Genomic DNA, 18,582 nt, shown 5'->3' on the forward strand with positions numbered 1-18,582 from the left:
TTTATATTTGGGTAAAGCTTGATACAGACTTGGGAGTTAAGGGAGGTGTTGAGAAATATGGTGTTTTGCTTTTGTCTTTTCTGAGTTCTCCCATTAGTTGAAAGCAGTGGCTCTAGGGTTAGGATTTGGTCTAGTGGTTAACCTGCTGGTTAGGGCACCCGAATCCCACAACCAAATACCTGGGTCTCATGCTGACTCCAAGTCCTGATTAGCTTCCTGCTAATGAGAACAATAGGAGGTAGTAGTGATGGCACAAATTGTTGATTTCCTGCTACCCACATGGAAGACATGGACTTAGTTTCTAGGCTCCCGGTTTGGGCCCCAGCTTTTGGGGCATTTGGAGAGTAAGCCAGTAGAAGAGAGCAATCAATCAATCAATCAAATCCATCAATCTCTCTTTCTTGGTCTTATCTCTATATCTCTATCTCTATCTCTCCCTCTATCTCTGTGTTTCTATTGCCATTCCTGCCTCTGTCAAATAAGCAAATAAATAAAAACTTTTTAAAAAAGATTTTATTTTATTTATTTGACAGGTAGAGTTACTGACAGCGAGAAGGAAAGAGAGAGAGCGGTCTTCCATTTGCTGGTTCAGTCCTCAAATGGCAGTGACGGCTGGAGCTGGGCCGATGCGGAGCCAGGAGCCAGGAGCTTCTTCTGGGTCTCTCATGCAGGTGCAGGGGCTCAAGGACGTGGGCCAACTTCTATTGCTTTCCCAGGCCATCAGCAGAAAGCTGGATCAGAAGAGGAGTAGCCGGGACTAGAACCGGTGCCCATATGGGATGCCGGTGCCACAGGCGGAGGATTAACATCCTGTGCCACAGCACCAGCCCCAATAAAAACTTTTAAAAAGAGTAACAACTTGGGGCTGGCGCTGTGGCATAGCAGGTAAAGCCACTGCCTGCAGTGCCAGCATCCCAAATGGGCGCCAGTTCTAGTCTCAGCTGCTCTACTTCCGATCCAGCTCTCTGCTGTGGCCTGGGAAAGCAGTAGAAGATGGCCCAAGTCCTTGGACCCCTGTACTCACGTGGGATACCCAGAAGAATCTCCTGGCTCCTGGTTTCAGATGGGCACAGCTCCAGCTGTTGTGGCCAAATGGGGAGTGAACCAGCAGATAGAAGACCTCTTTCTGCCTGTTTCTTGTGTAAACTCTGACTTTCAAATAAATAAATAAATATTAAAAAAAAAGACTAACAATTCACTGTTTAAAAACAAATAAAAAACCTCAACAGAACAATGACTATTAATTTAAAAATTTATAACCTTAAAGAGAAACCATATATAACTCTATATTTAGGGAGTATATACTTAAATCTTCACAACATAAAAATGAGTGGACAATTGAATGGTAGTATTAACTTATAGTAAAACAGTACAGAGTTCCATCATGCTAGGAACAACTTTTCTCACCTTATGTGTTTGCTGGAAATTTACTCTGTCTTTGCCATAGCGTGCCAGAGCTCTTCCCTACAGTTAGTAGAAGAAGAAAATGAGAGGAGTCCAGAGGTCATGCAGCTTTCTAGGCCTCACATCCAGCTCTCGATGGAGTTCAGAGCGGACCCAGGAACACCGACTGGGGACACAGCCTTTGCTCAGTTCCATGCAATACCAGTTAGGTTGCTCTTGGTAGCAAGAAATTTCAGGCTTCTCCATGAAAGGAAGGGTGTGAACCCATAATCAGAATGGCATAGACACATATATTTACTTTTAAGTATAATTTTCAGTTAATAATTTAGGTGAATTGCTGAGATTAGCTATAATCAAAAATTGGAATTAACATCATGACAATATTCATGGGCCTCAGGTCACACTTTATTCAACAAAACACATATATAATGTATGTATCACTGTTGGAAAATGTGGTAGGTACAATGAAAGATAGATCGAGGCTCAGCTGAATGATTCTATGATTAATAATACTCCCTCTGTGCTGAAAGTGCAGCATCAATGGTTCTGGGAGAAAGGCTGGAACTTGGCTCAGAGTAATTTTACATACACATCAATCCTGGGACTGTTTGCAATGGCACTGGACGGTAATGAATAGTAGGATGGCATGAGGATGTGAATAATTGAATACTGTTCATACAATAATTTTGTTTTGGCTTGCCCTTGGCTACCAGAAAAGTAATTGTCCAACATTGAAAAGTTGGGTGGCTCAGAGTTGACTTGCAGTTCAGCAATCTTAGTCATTTAGCTGGGCTGAAAAGAGTATACGCTTTTTGGAAATCAAAGCTGTGCATGATTCACTGAAATGTGAATAGGTTTTTAGAAGCTTTCTGTTAAAAAAAAAAAAAAAGGAGGGCATTTAATGCTATGCTTAGAGCAGTAAACTCATTAAAAAGTGGCATTTGTTAATTTGTCTTGCTATTTTATTAGAAATTGCAAAATGATTTAGGAAAGTGGCAAGTGCCTCTTTTATTTCCATAACAATTCATGATGTCTTGCAGTTCGATTTTAGCCTTCAAGCTGCAAGTTGATTGTTTATTACAAGTACACCTGTGAAGTCGCTGAATGTTTTCTACTATTTGTAAACAGTACAATTTCTTTACAGGTATTTTAGTTTGCCATGTTTATCTTTTCAAACAAGAAAAACTGTGGCCTCTTGGGTTAATGTGGAGCAAAGAACAAAGTTAACTTTTTGCCTGGCCCTCTATAACCCCTTCTTTTTCTGCCCGGTTTTTTTGTACTTCTGTAACTTAGTTTGGTTGCACCCATTTGCTCATCAGTCCCTCACAAATGGTCCTTCATTGACCCCCACCTCACACACACTATTCTCATGCACTGTCTCGTGCTATATTCTTAGTCCTATCTTTTTCCTCTCTTTGTAATTGAAACCTTTTTTATAAAAAGATTTATTCTCTTTACTTAAGAGGCAGAGTTACAAAGAGAGAGAGAGAGAGATCGGATTTCATCCTCTGTTTCATCCCTCAAATGGCTGCAATGGCCACTGCTGTGCCAGGCCAAAGCCAGGAGCCAAATGAGACTATCTGCCTTTAATCTTTCATTATTTATTTTATAATTTTGTATTTCAAAATATAGTGACACCTCCCAACAATAGCTTAATGGATTTCTTTCATGAGAAAGTAGAAAGATTATTGGCTGGAAATCAGAAGGTTTGGCTCCATGTCTCATTTTTCACTTAGTTGAGAGTTCCTTGGTAAGCCGTCTGACTTTGTAGCATTTCAAAATTCCCACTTACAAAAGGGACATCTGTGGCCAAAGAAGGGAAGTCCCATTCTATATAATCTATATAATCTTTAAGATTATATAATGTATAATACTAGAGAGAATTTTATAATATTTATAAAATGTAGTTGTGCATTGTTCGCTGACCATTGTTAGCACTGGTTAAGGCACTAAAGGGAAACAAGCATACTGAAAAGAAACATCAGATGTGGTCTCCTCTTTCAACAAACTCTAAATCATCAGGGAAGCAAAATTAATACACCAGACTTTTGCAGTGAGGTCACCAAATCCATCCTCCTTACCATTACGTCGCTGTAAATAGACCAAAGATGGAAAGTGAGCAGCGCTTATTCATGAAAAATTACTGAACTTTAGGTAAAAACAGTTGGAACCTGCAGCATTCTTGCCTGGGGCTATTCTCATGCCTCACACCTGCCACTGTTTCCTCAGAGTAGTTCTAATTGGCTAGGGCAGGCCATAAATAACCAGCAGCTTCACTGTCAGTGGGGCTGACTTGATTTGGAGCAGAAGACAAAAAAACCTTTGGCTTGTGGCTTTTCCAGTAATAAGTAGCAACCTCTCAGGCAAGCTAACAGAGAAGGTCAGAGGTTCTGCTAACCTGAGACTAGAGTTCTAATTAGAGCCAGCAACAGCCCAGGGTACTAACCCGAAATTACACAAGGAAGGACAGGCCATAAGGCAGTCATAATGGTGTTCAATAAACTCTACATATCCCCGTTAACTAGAAGCAGCATGGGTTGGAGTGGGCCCAACCTATTCATATGTTCCAGTCTCCCAGAAGCTCTTACCTATGCACAGAGGAAACACGAGACAGCATGATGAAAAAGAAGAGTTGGAGCAGATTTGAAAATTGCCCAAACTTTGAATGTCCTTTTGACTCCACTATAATGGGTTGAATTGTTTCCGCCAAAAATTCAGTACCACCTGCAACCTCAGAATTTGACCTTATTTGGAAATAGGGTTTTCACAAATATGATTAGTGAAGGATCAAGATAATATCATCCTGAATTTAGGCTTCTTCCTAAAGCCAATGACTGATACCTTTGGAAAACGAGAAGAGAAACACGCAAAAAATATTGTGTGAAGACCAAAGCAGAGATCAGAGTGATGAAGCCACAAGTCAAAATGAATCTTGATATGAATGGAAGGGGAGAGGGAGTGAATAAGGGGAGGGTTGCGGGTTGGAGGGACGTTATGGGGGGGAAGCCATTGTAATCAATATTCTGTACTTTGGAAATTTATATTCATTAAATAAAAGTTAAAAAAAAAGAATACATGGGCTGTCAGTAGCCACGAGAGGTTAAGGCTCAAGGAATATTATCCCCTGGAGCTTTCCAACACCTTGATGTTGGACTTTTGGCCTCTAAACCTGTGAGAAGATACCATTCTCCTCTTTTGAGCCACAGTTGGGAGACATTTGAAAGGATCCAAGAAGGGTTTTCTTTCCTTTCCTTTCCTTTCCTTTCCTTTTTTTTTTTTTTTTTTTTTTTTTTTTTTTTTTTTGTAGGAAGTGACACTAGAAGTGTTTCTAAGAAACAGGTTTCTGAATTGCTATCTAGAGAACAGGTTTTCAAAGATTGGGCAATTATTACCTACTGTCAAAGAGTACTATAAAGATTCAGTATGATTGGGGATGGCATTGTGGCACTGGAGTCCTGGAAAATCCACTTGCAATCCAACTTCTTGCTAATGTGCCTGGGAAAGCAGTAAAGGACAGCACAAATGCTTGGGCCCCTGCCACCCATGTGGGAGAGCCAGATGGAGTTCCTGACTCTTAGCTTTGGCCTGGCTGAGTCTTAGCTTATGGCAGCCATTTGGAAAGTGAAACAAGCAGATGGAAAATCTGTGTGCCTCTCTCTTTCTGTCACTTTTCAAATAAGTAAAATAAATCTTTAAAAAAAAGTTTAGTATGACTAAAAACTATTCATTGCAAGTAGTGATTCTTTTTTTTTTTTTTTTTGACAGGCAGAGTGGACAGTGAGAGAGAGAGACAGAGAGAAAGGTCTTCCTTTGCCGTTGGTTCACCCTCCAATGGCCGCCGCGGCTGGCGCGCTGCGGCCGGCGCACCGCGCTGATCCGATGGCAGGAGCCAGGAGCCAGGTGCTTTTCCTGGTCTCCCATGGGGTGCAGGGCCCAAGCACCTGGGCCATCCTCCACTGCCTTCCCTGGCCACAGCAGAGAGCTGGCCTGGAAGAGGGGCAGCCGGGACAGAATCCGGCGCTCCAACCGGGACTAGAACCCAGTGTGCCGGCGCCGCTAGGCGGAGGATTAGCCTAGTGAGCCGCGGCGCCGGCCGCAAGTAGTGATTCTTAATATGCTTGTGGGACTTGTGGGTGGGTGGGAGAGAAATAAGAGGGGTCTCAGGAGCAGGAATTGTGGAGCAGTAAATTCAGTGCCACTTGGGAAACTGGCATCCCATATAGGAGTCCTTGTTTGAGTCTTCTCTACTGCCAGTTGCACTCGGGAGGCAGTGAATCATGTCCCAAGAACCTGAGTTCCTGCCACCTCTGCGGGAGACTTGGGTGGAGTTCTTGGCTTCTGAATTCAGCCTGGCCTAGCGTTAGCTATTGTTGGCATTTGGGGAATGAACCAGTGGATGGAAGATCTCTCTCTCTCTGTTTATCTCTTTTTCTCAGTCACTCTGCCTTCTAAATAAATAAATAAATAAATAAATCTTTAAATAAAGTAAATTAAGGGATCTCAAATCCAAACAGAATCAAATATGGCTTAGATACGGAATAACTCTGCCTCACTCATATGAGAGGACTTCAAAAAGTTGATGGAAAATTAATTTTAAAAATAAGTTTATTTTGGTTCACAACAGTCTTGAAATCCATGCAGTTTTCTCATAATACACATTTCTGTGAACTTTTTATTATATGCTTTATTTGCATAGAATTCAAGATTTTCTTTGGCACCAAAATAAACATCTTTTTATGTTTTTTTTCTATTGTTATGAGAGGCAAAGAGACAGATGGAGAGCGAGAGAGTGAGAGTGAAAGTGAGAAAGAGAATGAGAGAGAGAGAGAGAGAGAAAGAGAGTGAGCACTCATCTATACTAGCTCACTTCCCAAATTCCCTAAATGACCAGGACTGGGTCAGGCAAAAGCCTGTAGCCAGGAATTTAATCCAAGCCTCCCATGTGGGTGGCGGGAACAAAATCATTGAAGCCATCTGCCTCTCAGGGTCTGTGTGAGCAGGAAGCTGGAGTCAGGAGCCAGAACTGGGCACGGAACTCAGGCACTCTGATAACGGACGTGCATGTCTTAATCGCTAGTCAAAGCCCACCCCCTCACAAATGTATCTTTTTTTTTTTTTTTAAACTTTTATTTAATGCATATAAATTTCCAAAGTACGACTTATGGATTACAATGGCTTTCCCCCCATACCGTCCCTCCCACCCACAACCCTCCCCTTTCCCACTCCCTCTCCCCTTCCATTCACATCAAGATTCATTTTCGATTATCTTAATATACAGAAGATCAGCTTAGTATACATTAAGTATGGATTTCAACAGTTTGCTCCCACACAGAAACATAAAGTGAAAAATAATAGATGATTTTTTTAAATGATGATGAAATCAGAGCAGACCTATTGTCATGTTTAATCCCAGTGAGAGTCAAGTTGGGAATTGATAATTTCTTTCTTTCTTTTTTTTTTTTTTTTTTTTACAGAGGATCAGTTTAGTATGCATTAAGTAAGGATTTCAACAGTTTGCACCCCCATAGAAACACAAAGTGAAATATATTGTTTGAGTACTCGTTATAGCATTAAATCTCAATGCACAGCACATTAAGGACAGAGATCCTACATGAGGAGTAAGTGCACAGTGACTCCTGTTGTTGACTTTACCAATTGACACTCCTGTCTATGGCATCAGTAATCTCCCTATGCTCCAGTCATGAGTTTCCAAGGCTATGGAAGCCCTCTGAGTTCTCCAACTCTTATCTTGTTTAGACAAGGTCATAGTCAAAGTGGAGGTTCTCTCCTCCCTTCAGAGAAAGGTACCTCCTTCTTTGATGGCCTGTTCTTTCCACTGGGATCTCACTCGCAGAGATCTTTTGCCAGAGTGTCTTGGCTTTCCATGCCTGAAATACTCTCATGAGCTTTTCAGCCAGCTCCGAATGCCTTTAGGGCTGATTCTGAGGCCAGAGTGCTATTTAGGACATCTGCCATTCTATGAGTCTGCTGAGTATCTCACTTCCCATGTTGGATCACTCTCCCCTTTATTTACTCCATCAGTTAGCGTTAGCAGGTACTAGACTTGTCTATGTGCTCCCTTTGACTCCCAGTCCCTTCACCATGACCAACTGTGAACTGAAACTGATCACCTGGAACAGTGAGATGGCATTGGTACATGCCACCTCGATGGGATTGAATTGGAATCCCCTGGTATGCTTCCAACTCCACCACTTGGGGCAAGTCAGCCTGAGCATGTCCCAAATTATACATCTCTTCCCTCTCCCATTCCCACCACCATGTTCAACAGGGATCACATTTCAGTTAATTTTCAACACTTAAGAATAACTGTGCATCAATTACAGATCTAAACCAGTCATATTAAGTAGAACAGATAAAAAAAACTACAAAGAGGGATAATGTATTTAGTTGTTCATTAACAGTCAGGGCTATGCTGATCAAGCCACCATTTCCCATAGTGTCCACCTCACTCCAACAGGTTTCCCTCTTGGTGTTCAGTCAGTCGTCACCGATCAGGGAGAACATATGGTATTTGTCCCTTTGGGACTGGCTTATTTCACTCAGCATGATGTGTTCCAGATTCCTCCATTTTGTTGCAAATGACTGGATTTCGTTGTTTCTTACTGCGGTATAGTATTCTAAAGAGTACATATCCCATAATTTCTTTATCCAGTCTATCGTTGATGGGCATTTAGGTTGGTTCCAGGTCTTAGCTATTGTGAATTGAGCTGCAATAAACATTAGGGTGCAGACCTCTTTTTTGTTTGCCAATTTAAATTCCTTTGGGTAAATTCCAAGGAGTGCGATGGCTGGGTCGAACGGTAGGGTTATCTTCAGGTTTCTGAGGAATCTCCAGACTGACTTCCATAGTGGCTTGACCAGTTTGCATTCCCACCAACAGTGGGTTAGTGTCCCTTTTTCCCCACATCCTCGCCAGCATCTGTTGTTGGTAGATTTCTGCATGTGAGCCATTCTAACCGGGGTGAGGTGAAACCTCATTGTGGTTTTGATTTGCATTTCCCTGATTACCAATGACCTTGAACATTTTTTCATGTGCCTGTTGGCCATTTGGATTTCCTCTTTTGAAAAATGTCTATTGAGGTCCTTGGCCCATCTCTTAAGTGGGTTGTTGGTTTTGTTTTTGTGGAGTTTCTTGATCTCTTTGTAGATTCTGGTTATTAACCCTTTGTCTGTTGCATAGTTTGCAAATATTTTTTCCCATTCTGTCGGTTGTCTTTTCACTCTCCTGACTGTTTCTTTTGCAGTACAGAAACTTCTCAATTTGATGCAATCCCAAAAGTTGATTTTGGCTTTGACTGCCTGTGCCTCCCGGGTCTTTTCCAGAAATTCTTTGCCTGTGCCAATATCTTGAAGGGTTTCTCCAATGTTCTCTAGTAACTTGATGGTGTCAGGTCATAGATTTAGGTCTTTAATCCATGTGGAGTGGATTTTTGTGTAAGGTGTAAGGTAGGGGTCTTGCTTCATGATTCTGCACGTGGAAATCCAATTTTCCCAGCACCATTTATTGAATAGACTGTCCTTGCTCCAGGAATTAGTTTTAGATCCTTGATCAAATATAAGTTGGCTGTAGATGTTTGGGTTGATTTCTGGTGTTTCTATTCTGTTCCATTGGTCTATCCATCTGTTTCTGTACCAGTACCATGTTGTTTTAATTACAACTGCCCTGTAGTATGTCCTGAAATCTGGTATTGTGATGCCTCCGGCTTTGTTTTTGTTGTACAAGATTGCTTTAGCTATTCGAGATCTCTTGTGCCTCCATATAAATTTCAGCACCATTTTTTCCAGATCTGAGAAGAAGGTCTTCGGTATCTTGATTGGTATTGCATTGAATCTGTAAATTGCTTTTGGGAGAATGGACATTTTGATGATATTGATTCTTCCAATCCATGAGCATGGAAGATTTTTCCATTTCTTGGTATCCTCTTCTATTTCTTTCTTTAAGGTTTTGTAATTTTCATCGTAGAGATCTTTAACGGCTTTGGTTAAGTTTATTCCAAGGTATTTGATTGTTTTTGTAGCTATTGTGAATGGGATTGATCTTAGAAGTTCTTCCTCAGCCATGGCATTGTCTGTGTATACAAAGGCTGTTGATTTTTGTGCATTGATTTTATACCCTGCTACTTTGCCAAACTCTTCTATGAGTTCCAATAGTCTCTTAGTAGAGTTCTTTGGGTCCCCTAAATACAGAATCATGTCATCTGCAAAGAGGGATAGTTTGAGTTCTTCCTTCCCAATTTGTATCCCTTTAATTTCTTTTTCTTGCCTAATAGCTCTGGCTAGAACCTCCAGAACTATATTGAATAGCAGTGGTGAGAGTGGGCATCCCTGTCTGGTTCCAGATCTCAGTGGAAATGCTTCCAACTTTTCCCCATTCAATAGGATGTTGGCTGTGGGTTTTTCATAGATTGCTTTGATTGTATTGAGGAATGTTCCTTCCAAACCCAGTTTGCTTAGAGTTTTCATCATGAACGGGTGTTGTATTTTATCAAATGCTTTCTCGGCATCTATTGAGAGAATCATATGGTTTTTCTTCTGCAGTCTGTTAATGTGGTGTATCACATTGATTGTCTTGCGCACATTAAACCATCCCTGCATACCAGGGATAAATCCCACTTGGTCTGGGTGGATGATCTTTCTGATGTGTTGTTGCATTCTATTGGCGAGAATTTTATTGAGGATTTTTGCATCTATGTTCATCAGGGATATTGGTCTGTAATTCTCTTTCAGTGCTGCATCTTTTTCCGGCTTAGGAATTAAGGTGATGCTGGCTTCATAGAAAGAATTTGGGAGGACTCCCTCTTCTTCGATTGTTCTGAATAGTTTGAGAAGAATTGGAGTTAGTTCTTCTTTAAACGTCTGGTAGAATTCAGCAGTGAATCCATCTGGTCCTGGGCTTTTCTTTGTTGGGAGGGCCTTTATTACTGTTTCAATTTCTGTCTCAGTTATGGGTCTGTTTAGGTTTTCGATGTCTTCCTGGTTCAATTTAGGTAGTTTGCATGTGTCCAGGAATCTATCCATTTCTGATAGGTTTCCCTGTTTGCTGGCATACAAGTCCTTGTAGTAATTTCTGATGATTCTTTTTATTTCTGTGGTGTCTGTTGTTACGTTTCCTTTTTCATCTCTGATTTTATTGATTTGGGTCTTTTCTCTTCTTTTTTTAGTTAGTTGGGCCAATGGGGTGTCAATTTTGTTTATTTTTTCAAAAAACCAGCTCTTCGTTTGGCTGATTTTTTGTAATGTTTTTCTTGATTCAATCCTGTTGATTTCTTCTCTGATTTTAATTATTTCTCTTCTCCTACTAGATTTGGGTCTGATTTGCTGTAGGTTTTCTAGATCCTTGAGGTGAATTGAAAGCTCATCTATTTGGTGTCTTTCCAATTTCTTGATGTAGGCACCTATTGATATAAACTTTCCTCTTAACACTGCTTTTGCTGTGTCCCATAAGTTTTGGTATGTTGTGCTGTTATCCTCATTTACTTCCAGAAAGTTTTTGATTTCTCTTTTGATTTCTTCTATGACCCATTGTTCATTCAGGAGCATGTTGTTCAATCTCCATGTGTTTGCGTATGCTCTAGGGATTCCTGAGTTGGTAATTTCCAACTTCATTCCTTTATGGTCTGAGAAGCTGCATGGTATGATTCTAATTCTTTTGAATTTGCTGAGGCTTGCTTTATGGCCTAGTATGTGGTCAATCCTAGAGAAGCTTCCATGTACTGCTGAGAAGAATGTAAAATCTTTAGCTGTAGGATTGAAAGTTCTGTATATATCTGTTAGATCCATTTGGGCTATAGTGTCGTTTAAATCTACTGTATCCTTGTTGAACTGAGACTGTGAAAAAAGAGACGGTGGGGGAGAGAACTCACGGAATTCACATGAGCACTCTCCAGAGACGCTACAATTCCGTAACTTTGGCAACCCAGTGGGAGACTGAAGGAGAATTTGAGCCCACTCTGAGGGCCGAACAGATTCCCTGTGGGGATCTTGGGAAAGAGCTTCCGATCTCTGGCTCCTGTGGGTATATCATTTGCCTGCTAACTACCTCCAACTTCGTTCAGCTGTGCGGAATTACTTCCCTTTTGAATCAAAAAAAAAAAAAAAAGAGAGAGAGAGAGAGAGAGAGATTTACCACGCCTAACCTGGGAGTGTCACCTTTGGCACACCAAACAGAGCTCTCAGGCCACACCCATCTCAAGCCCTAAGGCTCCATCAAAAACAGATAGTCCACTTAATCTAGAGTCATAGTATAACAAGAAAAAGCACCACAGTGAAGAAACCAAATATCTCCAATATGCCAAATAACAAACGCAAAAACCGAGGTAATAAAAACAAGGAAGTCACCATGACGGCCTCAAATGAAAAAGACACCCCAATTCAAGATTATGAAGATGATGACATAGAAGAAATGCAAGAAGCAGATCTCAAAAAATTGATAAGAACATTAAGAAGTTCTCAAAAACAAATTCTGGAACTACACAAATCCTTACTGGACAAGATAGAAAATCTCTCTCGTGAAAATGAAATATTAAGGAGGAATCAAAATGAAACGAAACAACTAGTACAACAGGAAACTGTGATAGTGACTGAAGTGAAGAATTCAATAGATCAAATGAAAAACACAATAGAGAGCCTTACAAACAGAATGGGTGAAGCAGAAGAGAGAATATCGGACTTAGAAGACAGAGAACAGGAAAGGATACAGTCAGACCAAAGAAAAGAAGAGGAAATTAGAAATCTGAAACATATTGTCGGGAATCTTCAGGATACTATTAAAAAACCCAACATTCGGGTTCTAGGAGTTCCTGAAGGCATGGAGAGGGAGAAAGGATTAGAAGGCCTCTTTAGTGAGATATTAGCAGAAAATTTCCCAGGTTTGGAGAAGGACAGAGAAATCCTAGTACAGGAAGCCCACAGAACCCCTAATAAACACGACCAAAAGAGATCCTCACCACGACACGTTGTAATTAAACTCTCCACAGTGAAACATAAAGAAAAGATCCTAAAATGTGCAAGAGAGAAACGTCAGATTACTCTCAGAGGATCTCCAATCAGACTCACAGCTGACTTCTCATCAGAAACTCTAAAAGCTAGGAGGGAATGGCGAGATATAGCCCAGGTACTAAGAGAGAACAACTGCCAGCCCAGAATATTATATCCTGCAAAGCTATCATTTGTGAATGAAGGTGAAATAAAGACTTTTCATTGCAAACAGAAATTGAAAGAATTTGTTGCCACTCGTCCAGCCCTGCAAAAGATGCTCAAAGTTGTGTTACACACAGAAACACAGAAACACGGTCATCAATATGAAAGAAGGTAAAGGAAGGAAACCAAGGAAGGAAACCTCACAGCAAAAGATCACAGGGAATTCAAAGCATATATTAGAACTTATCTTTGGCAAATGGCAGGGCAAAGTTACCACTTATCATTAGTCACTTTGAACGTGAATGGCCTGAACTGTCCAGTTAAAAGACACCAATTGGCTGATTGGGTTAAGGAACAAAACCCATCTATTTGCTGCTTACAAGAAACACATCTTTCCAACAAAGATCCATACAGACTGAAAGTGAAAGGCTGGAAAAAGATATACCATGCCAACAGAAATGAAAAAAGAGCGGGCGTAGCCATCTTAATATCGGACAACATAAACTTTACCACAAAAACTGTTAAGAGAGACAAAGAGGGACACTATATCATGATTAAGGGATCAATTCAACAGGAAGATATAACAATTATCAATGTATATGCACCTAACTACAGGGCACCAGTTTATCTAAAAGATTTATTAACGGACTTAAAGGGAGACTTAGACCCCAATACAGTAGTACTGGGGGACTTCAATACTCCACTCTCAGAAATAGACAGATCATCCGGTCAGAAGATCAACAAGGATACAGTAGATTTAAACGACACAAATGTATCTTTTAATTTCATTTTCCCATTAAAATTTTGAAGTATCCCTATATGTGTATTAGAATGATTAAAGTCACAATTGAAAATACAAATTTTTAAAAGAGCATCACTGAGCTCACCACAGCCTTTTGTCGCTAAGTTCTTAATCAGTAGTTAACAGCAAGAAAGAGGCAAGGAACCTAGAGAGACCTTCGGATTCAAACACTAAATTCCCCACGTACACTATGAATTTTGGTAAATTTTTAAAATCCTCTAAGCATTTATTTCTCCACTAGAAACTAGTGATAGAAGTATTCCCACTTCACATAGCTGCTGAGAAATAACATACCCAAATGAATGAGGCATAATACCCAACATAAGTTATCATATCGTGTTATGTATTATTTTAATGCAAATCAAAGAGTTGTATAAAGATTTGAAATATTTGTTGAAAATGAAGGTAATAAAATGTGGTTTTAGGATTAAAAGTTGTCTTCAGATGAAAAGATTATCTAGAGCATAATTTTGTATTTATCTAGTAGAAAAATTTAACTTAGAAGGTGTCAATTCAAAGACAGTTGCTTTCATTAATGTATTTCTTTTTTTAATTCCAGAAACCTTCCAGTTTATTTCCAAAAGGCACCATGGTTTTCCCTTCAGTCTTACCTTTTTCCTGAATGGGATGCAGGTGAACAGATTAAGCTCGTGTTGTGAATACAAGCATCGAAAAGGTTCCAGACTTGGAGGCAGAAGAGGCTACTTTGGGTTTGTGTGCGTGGAGAAAGCATCTCCTTGCTACAAGTATGGAATCCAATGTTCCTTGGTGGAGGGCAAGTTTTGCTATGTTTTCCTTCTTATGCTTTTATTAGTGCATTTCTCTGTAAAGTTTTGTTAAGAAAAATAAGTATAGATGAGTATAAAGTCTCTAGGCTAAGGTTTACTTATTACAGATTTGAGTGTAAAATTATGATACAAATCAAATTTACAAGTACATTCAGAGATAAATAAAATAAAAGCTGGTGAAGTTTTAAATTCTGTCTCACTTTATCTCTCTTTCACACTGCTTTCAGTTCTTTTTCTTAATGGAATAAGAGAGGAGGTTTTTGAGGTTTTTTTTTTCTCTATTCCTCTTAGTAACTGGTTTTGACCTGAGCCTCAAAAACATGTACCAAACATCTGACTTGTATGGGTTGGTATTACAGGTTAGAGGTGTGCCTGCCACATGGTATCACCAAGTTTCGTTCTTACCCCTTAGTATCAATATCAGGAATAACAAAATTCATTATCCTTTAAAAGATCTTTTAATTTTTATTGACACATAGTAATTGTACATATTTATGGGATACAGTGTGACTTTTCAATATAAATATACATTGTATGATGGTCAGATGGGATGATTAACATGTCCATCACCTCAGAAATTTATTTCTTTGTGCTGGGAACATTTAAAATCCTATTATCTATTTTGAAGTTTTCAATAAATTATTGTTAAACATATTTACTCTGTTGTGCCATAGAACATTAGAAGTTATTCCTCCCACCCAGGTGTACCCTGGTACCCATTAATCATCATCCTTCCATATCCCCTGCCCCACACCCTTCCTAGGCTCTAGTTAGCAGTGTTCTATTCTTCCATGAAATCAACATTTTAGGTTCCATATATAAATGAAAATGTGTAGCATTTGTCTTTCTGAACCTAATAAGGACTTAACACAATACCCTCCAGTTCCATCAAAGTCATTGCACATGGCAGAATTTCATTCTTCTTTATGACTGACTAATATTTCATTGTGAGATTATATCACATTTTCCTTATCCATTTATCCATTGATGAATTTAGGTTGATTCTGTATCTTGGCTATTGTAAACAGTGCTGCCATAAAAATGGTAGTGAAGATTTCCTCTTTGACATACTTATTTCATGTTCTTTAGATACATATTCAGTAATGGGTTTGTTGCATCAACTGGCAGTTCTGTTTCTTGATGTTTGAAGAATCTCTGTAGTGTTTATAGTAATGGCTGTGTATTTGTGTGTGTGTGTGTGTGTGTGTGTGTGTGTGTATGGGGGGAAAGTTCTTTTTCTTTGCATCTTCATCAGCATTATTTTTGGTCTTTTTGATAATTACAGTTCTAACAGGGATGAAGAGTGTCCCAGTATGGTTTTGATTTTGTGTTTCCTCGATGATTATGATGTTGAGCATTTTTTCATATACACCTCTTTAGCCCTTCGTATAACTTCTTTTATGAAACAAGTTATTTGTTCATTTTTAAATCAGGTTATTTGGTTTTTTACTATTGAGTTCATTATATGTTATAAATATTAATTCTTTGCCAGATGTATAGTTCACAAACATATTCTCTCATTCTGTGGGTTTGTTGCCTCATCCCATTGATTGTGTTCTTGGTTGTATAGAAGCTTTTTAGCATGATAAAATTCTATTTGTCAATTTTTGCTTTGGTTGCCTATACTTTTGGGGTCATATCCAAAAATTGTTTGCCCTGAGAATTTTCCTGAGGCATTTTTTCTGTGTTTTATTCTAGTACTTTCTTTTTTTCTTAAAAGAAGAATCTTTTTTTTTTTTATTTGACAGGCAGAGTTAGAGAGAGAGAGAGAGAGAGAGAGAAAGAAAGGTCTTCCTTCTGTTGGTTCACTCACCAAATGGCTGCTATGGCTGGCGCGCTGCGCCAATCTGAAGCCAGGAGCCAGGTGCTTCCTCCTGGTCTGCCATGTGGGTGCAGGGGCCCAAGCACTTGGGCCATCCTCCACTGCCCTCCCGGGCCACAGCAGAGAGCTGGACTGGGAGAGGAGCAACCAGGATTAGAACCCGGCGCCCATATGGGATGCTGGCACTGCAGGCGGAGGATTAACCAAGTGAGCCACAGTGCTGGCCCCCTTATTGTAGTACTTTTATATTTCAGTTCTCACATTGAAATTTTTGGTCCATTTGAACTTGAGTTTTGTATATTGTGAGAGATAGGGGTCTAATTTCTTATGCATGGAGATACTCAATTTTCCCAGCACCATTTAGCAAAGATATTTTCCTTTCTCAATGCATGTTCTTCCTAACTTTGTTGTGTCAGTTGACTGTACATAAGTGGATTTATTTCTAGGCATTGGATTCTCTTTCATTGACTTAGGTGTCTGTTTTTATCCACTACTATGCTTTTGGTTACTATAGTTTGTTTGTTGGTATGTTTTAAAGTCAGTTATTTTTATTTATTTATTTGAAAATCAGAGTTACACAGAGAGAGGAGAGGCAGAGAGAGAGAGAGAGAGAGACGTCTTCCATCTGCTCGTTCACTCCCCAATTGGCTGCAACGGCTGGAGCTGTGCTGATCCAAAGCCAGGAGCTTCCTCCAGATCTCCCACGTGGGTACAGGGGCCCAAACCCCAGGAGTTGGGCCATCTTCTACTGCTCTTCCAGGCCATAGCAGAGAGCTGGATAGGAAGTGGAGCAAGTCAGTTATTGTAATGACTTAATCTGTGTTATTTTTGCTCTAGGCTGCCCTGGCTATTAGGGGTCTTTTGTGGTTTCAAACAAATTTTAAACTTCTTACTGTTTCTGTGAAGAATGTCATTGGTATTTTCTGACTCTGTAGATCAATTTGGTAGTAAGGATATTTTAATGATATTCTTGAAACCTATAAAGATGTAATATCTTTCCATATTTTTATAACCTCTTCAATTTCCTTCATTTGTGTTTTGTCATTTTCCTTGTAAAATTTATTTGCTTCTTTGGTTAAATGTATTTGTAGGTATTTTTTTAATAGTTCTTGTGAATGGGATTTTTAAAACATTATTTTCTCAGTAATTTTGTTATTGTATAAAAAAGTTACTGATTTTTATATGTTCATTTTTTATCATGCAACCTTACTGAATTCATGTATCGCTTTTTAAAAAAGATTTATTTATTTATTTGAAAGAGTTACAGAGACAGAAAGATCGATCTGCCTGCTGGTTCACACCCTAAATGGCCACAGTGGACAGACTGGACCAAACTGAAGCCAGGAGCTAGGAACTAATTCAGGTCTCTCATGTGAGTGGCAGGGTCCTAAGCACTTGGCCAATTTCCTGAGCATTCTGAGGCACATTAGCAGGAAGCTGAATAAGAAGTGGAGCAGCTAGTACTGGAACTGTTGCTTACATGGGATGCTAGCATCACAGGTGGCTGCTTAACCTGCAGTGTCACAATGCCCTTTATCAATTTTAATAGTTTTTTTAATGGAGTCTTCAGCTTTTCTCGATGTAAGCTCATGTGATCTAAAATATTGGTATGATACTTTCATAGGTCAGTTTTGACTATTTTTTTCAGCTATAATGCCAGACATTCCATTTGAAATCACGAGTCTTGGTTTCAGATTTGCTTTTATTTTCTTTTTTTTCTGAAAGTATTCGTGGAGATTTGACCAGATGCCAAGGTAAGACACAGAAGCAAACTAATGCTAATAGAACAAGGGCAAGTAACACACCAATAAACCCATCAATATATATGTCAGATGGTAATAAATGTGATGAACACAAAAGAGGGAAATAGGAAGTGAGAGGGGACCAGGACACAGAGGAGTGTTATTTTACAGAGGATGGATAAGAAAGGCCTCTCTGATAAGACGTCTTTTGAGACAAAATCAGCAAAATATTTCTTCCTCTAAGAGTTTTTAGGTAGAGGAAAAAGATATCCAGAGGGCAGAAGGCAGGGGCAGGCCTTGGTTGGTCTCAGGTCAAATGACCAGAGCCAGAGTAAGGAATGGAGCAATGATAAGAGAGCAAGTCAAAGAGGCAGTAGGGTCAATCCATGTAGCATTCCAAGATCATTTCAAGGATTTTGGTTTTAATCTAAGAGCTATAGAAAGCCTCCAAGATAGGTTTCAAGTGATGACGTAATGATCTGATTATAGCTCCCAAGGGAAGAATAAATGAGTAGTGTTGGGGAAAGTGGTGAAACTACTTTAATAAAGGGAAGAGAACCTATTGGAAAGAATAGAAGTTATTGGGTTAAAGTGATTTGAAGATAGGGCTTATAACATTTACTAAGGATTGGATGTGGGGCACAAAATAAAGAGCAGAGTCAAAGATGATTGAAAATTTTTGACTTGAATAACTGGAACAATAGCCAACTAACAGGTATTTGAGGTAGGAATGCGGAATAAGCAACTTTAGATGGTGATCTGAATGTGTTTTTGTACTGGATACATTAAGTTTGAGACAACCATGAGATATGCAAGTAGACACAGTAAGAAGGCAGTTGAATATATGAATCTGGGATCAGGTGA

The 18,582-nt window shown here is 39.5% G+C and overlaps 1 protein-coding gene across 3 annotated transcripts in view; it reads left to right on the top strand.

The window, feature by feature from the left end:
• Positions 1-18,582, top strand: part of ERICH3 (glutamate rich 3) — a 131,305-nt gene that overhangs the window by 63,707 nt on the left and 49,016 nt on the right. For all 3 annotated transcript variants that reach the window (XM_008265057.5, XM_089337194.1, XM_051856358.3), the window contains one exon: positions 13,926-14,112. In XM_008265057.5, coding sequence (XP_008263279.3) covers positions 13,926-14,112 — 187 coding nt within the window. The remainder of the gene's footprint in view (positions 1-13,925; positions 14,113-18,582) is intronic.

Source organism: Oryctolagus cuniculus, chromosome 7 (genome assembly GCF_051225735.1).
Source record: "Oryctolagus cuniculus isolate XC-2025 breed Fujian yellow rabbit chromosome 7, ASM5122573v1, whole genome shotgun sequence".
NCBI lineage: Eukaryota > Metazoa > Chordata > Mammalia > Lagomorpha > Leporidae > Oryctolagus > Oryctolagus cuniculus.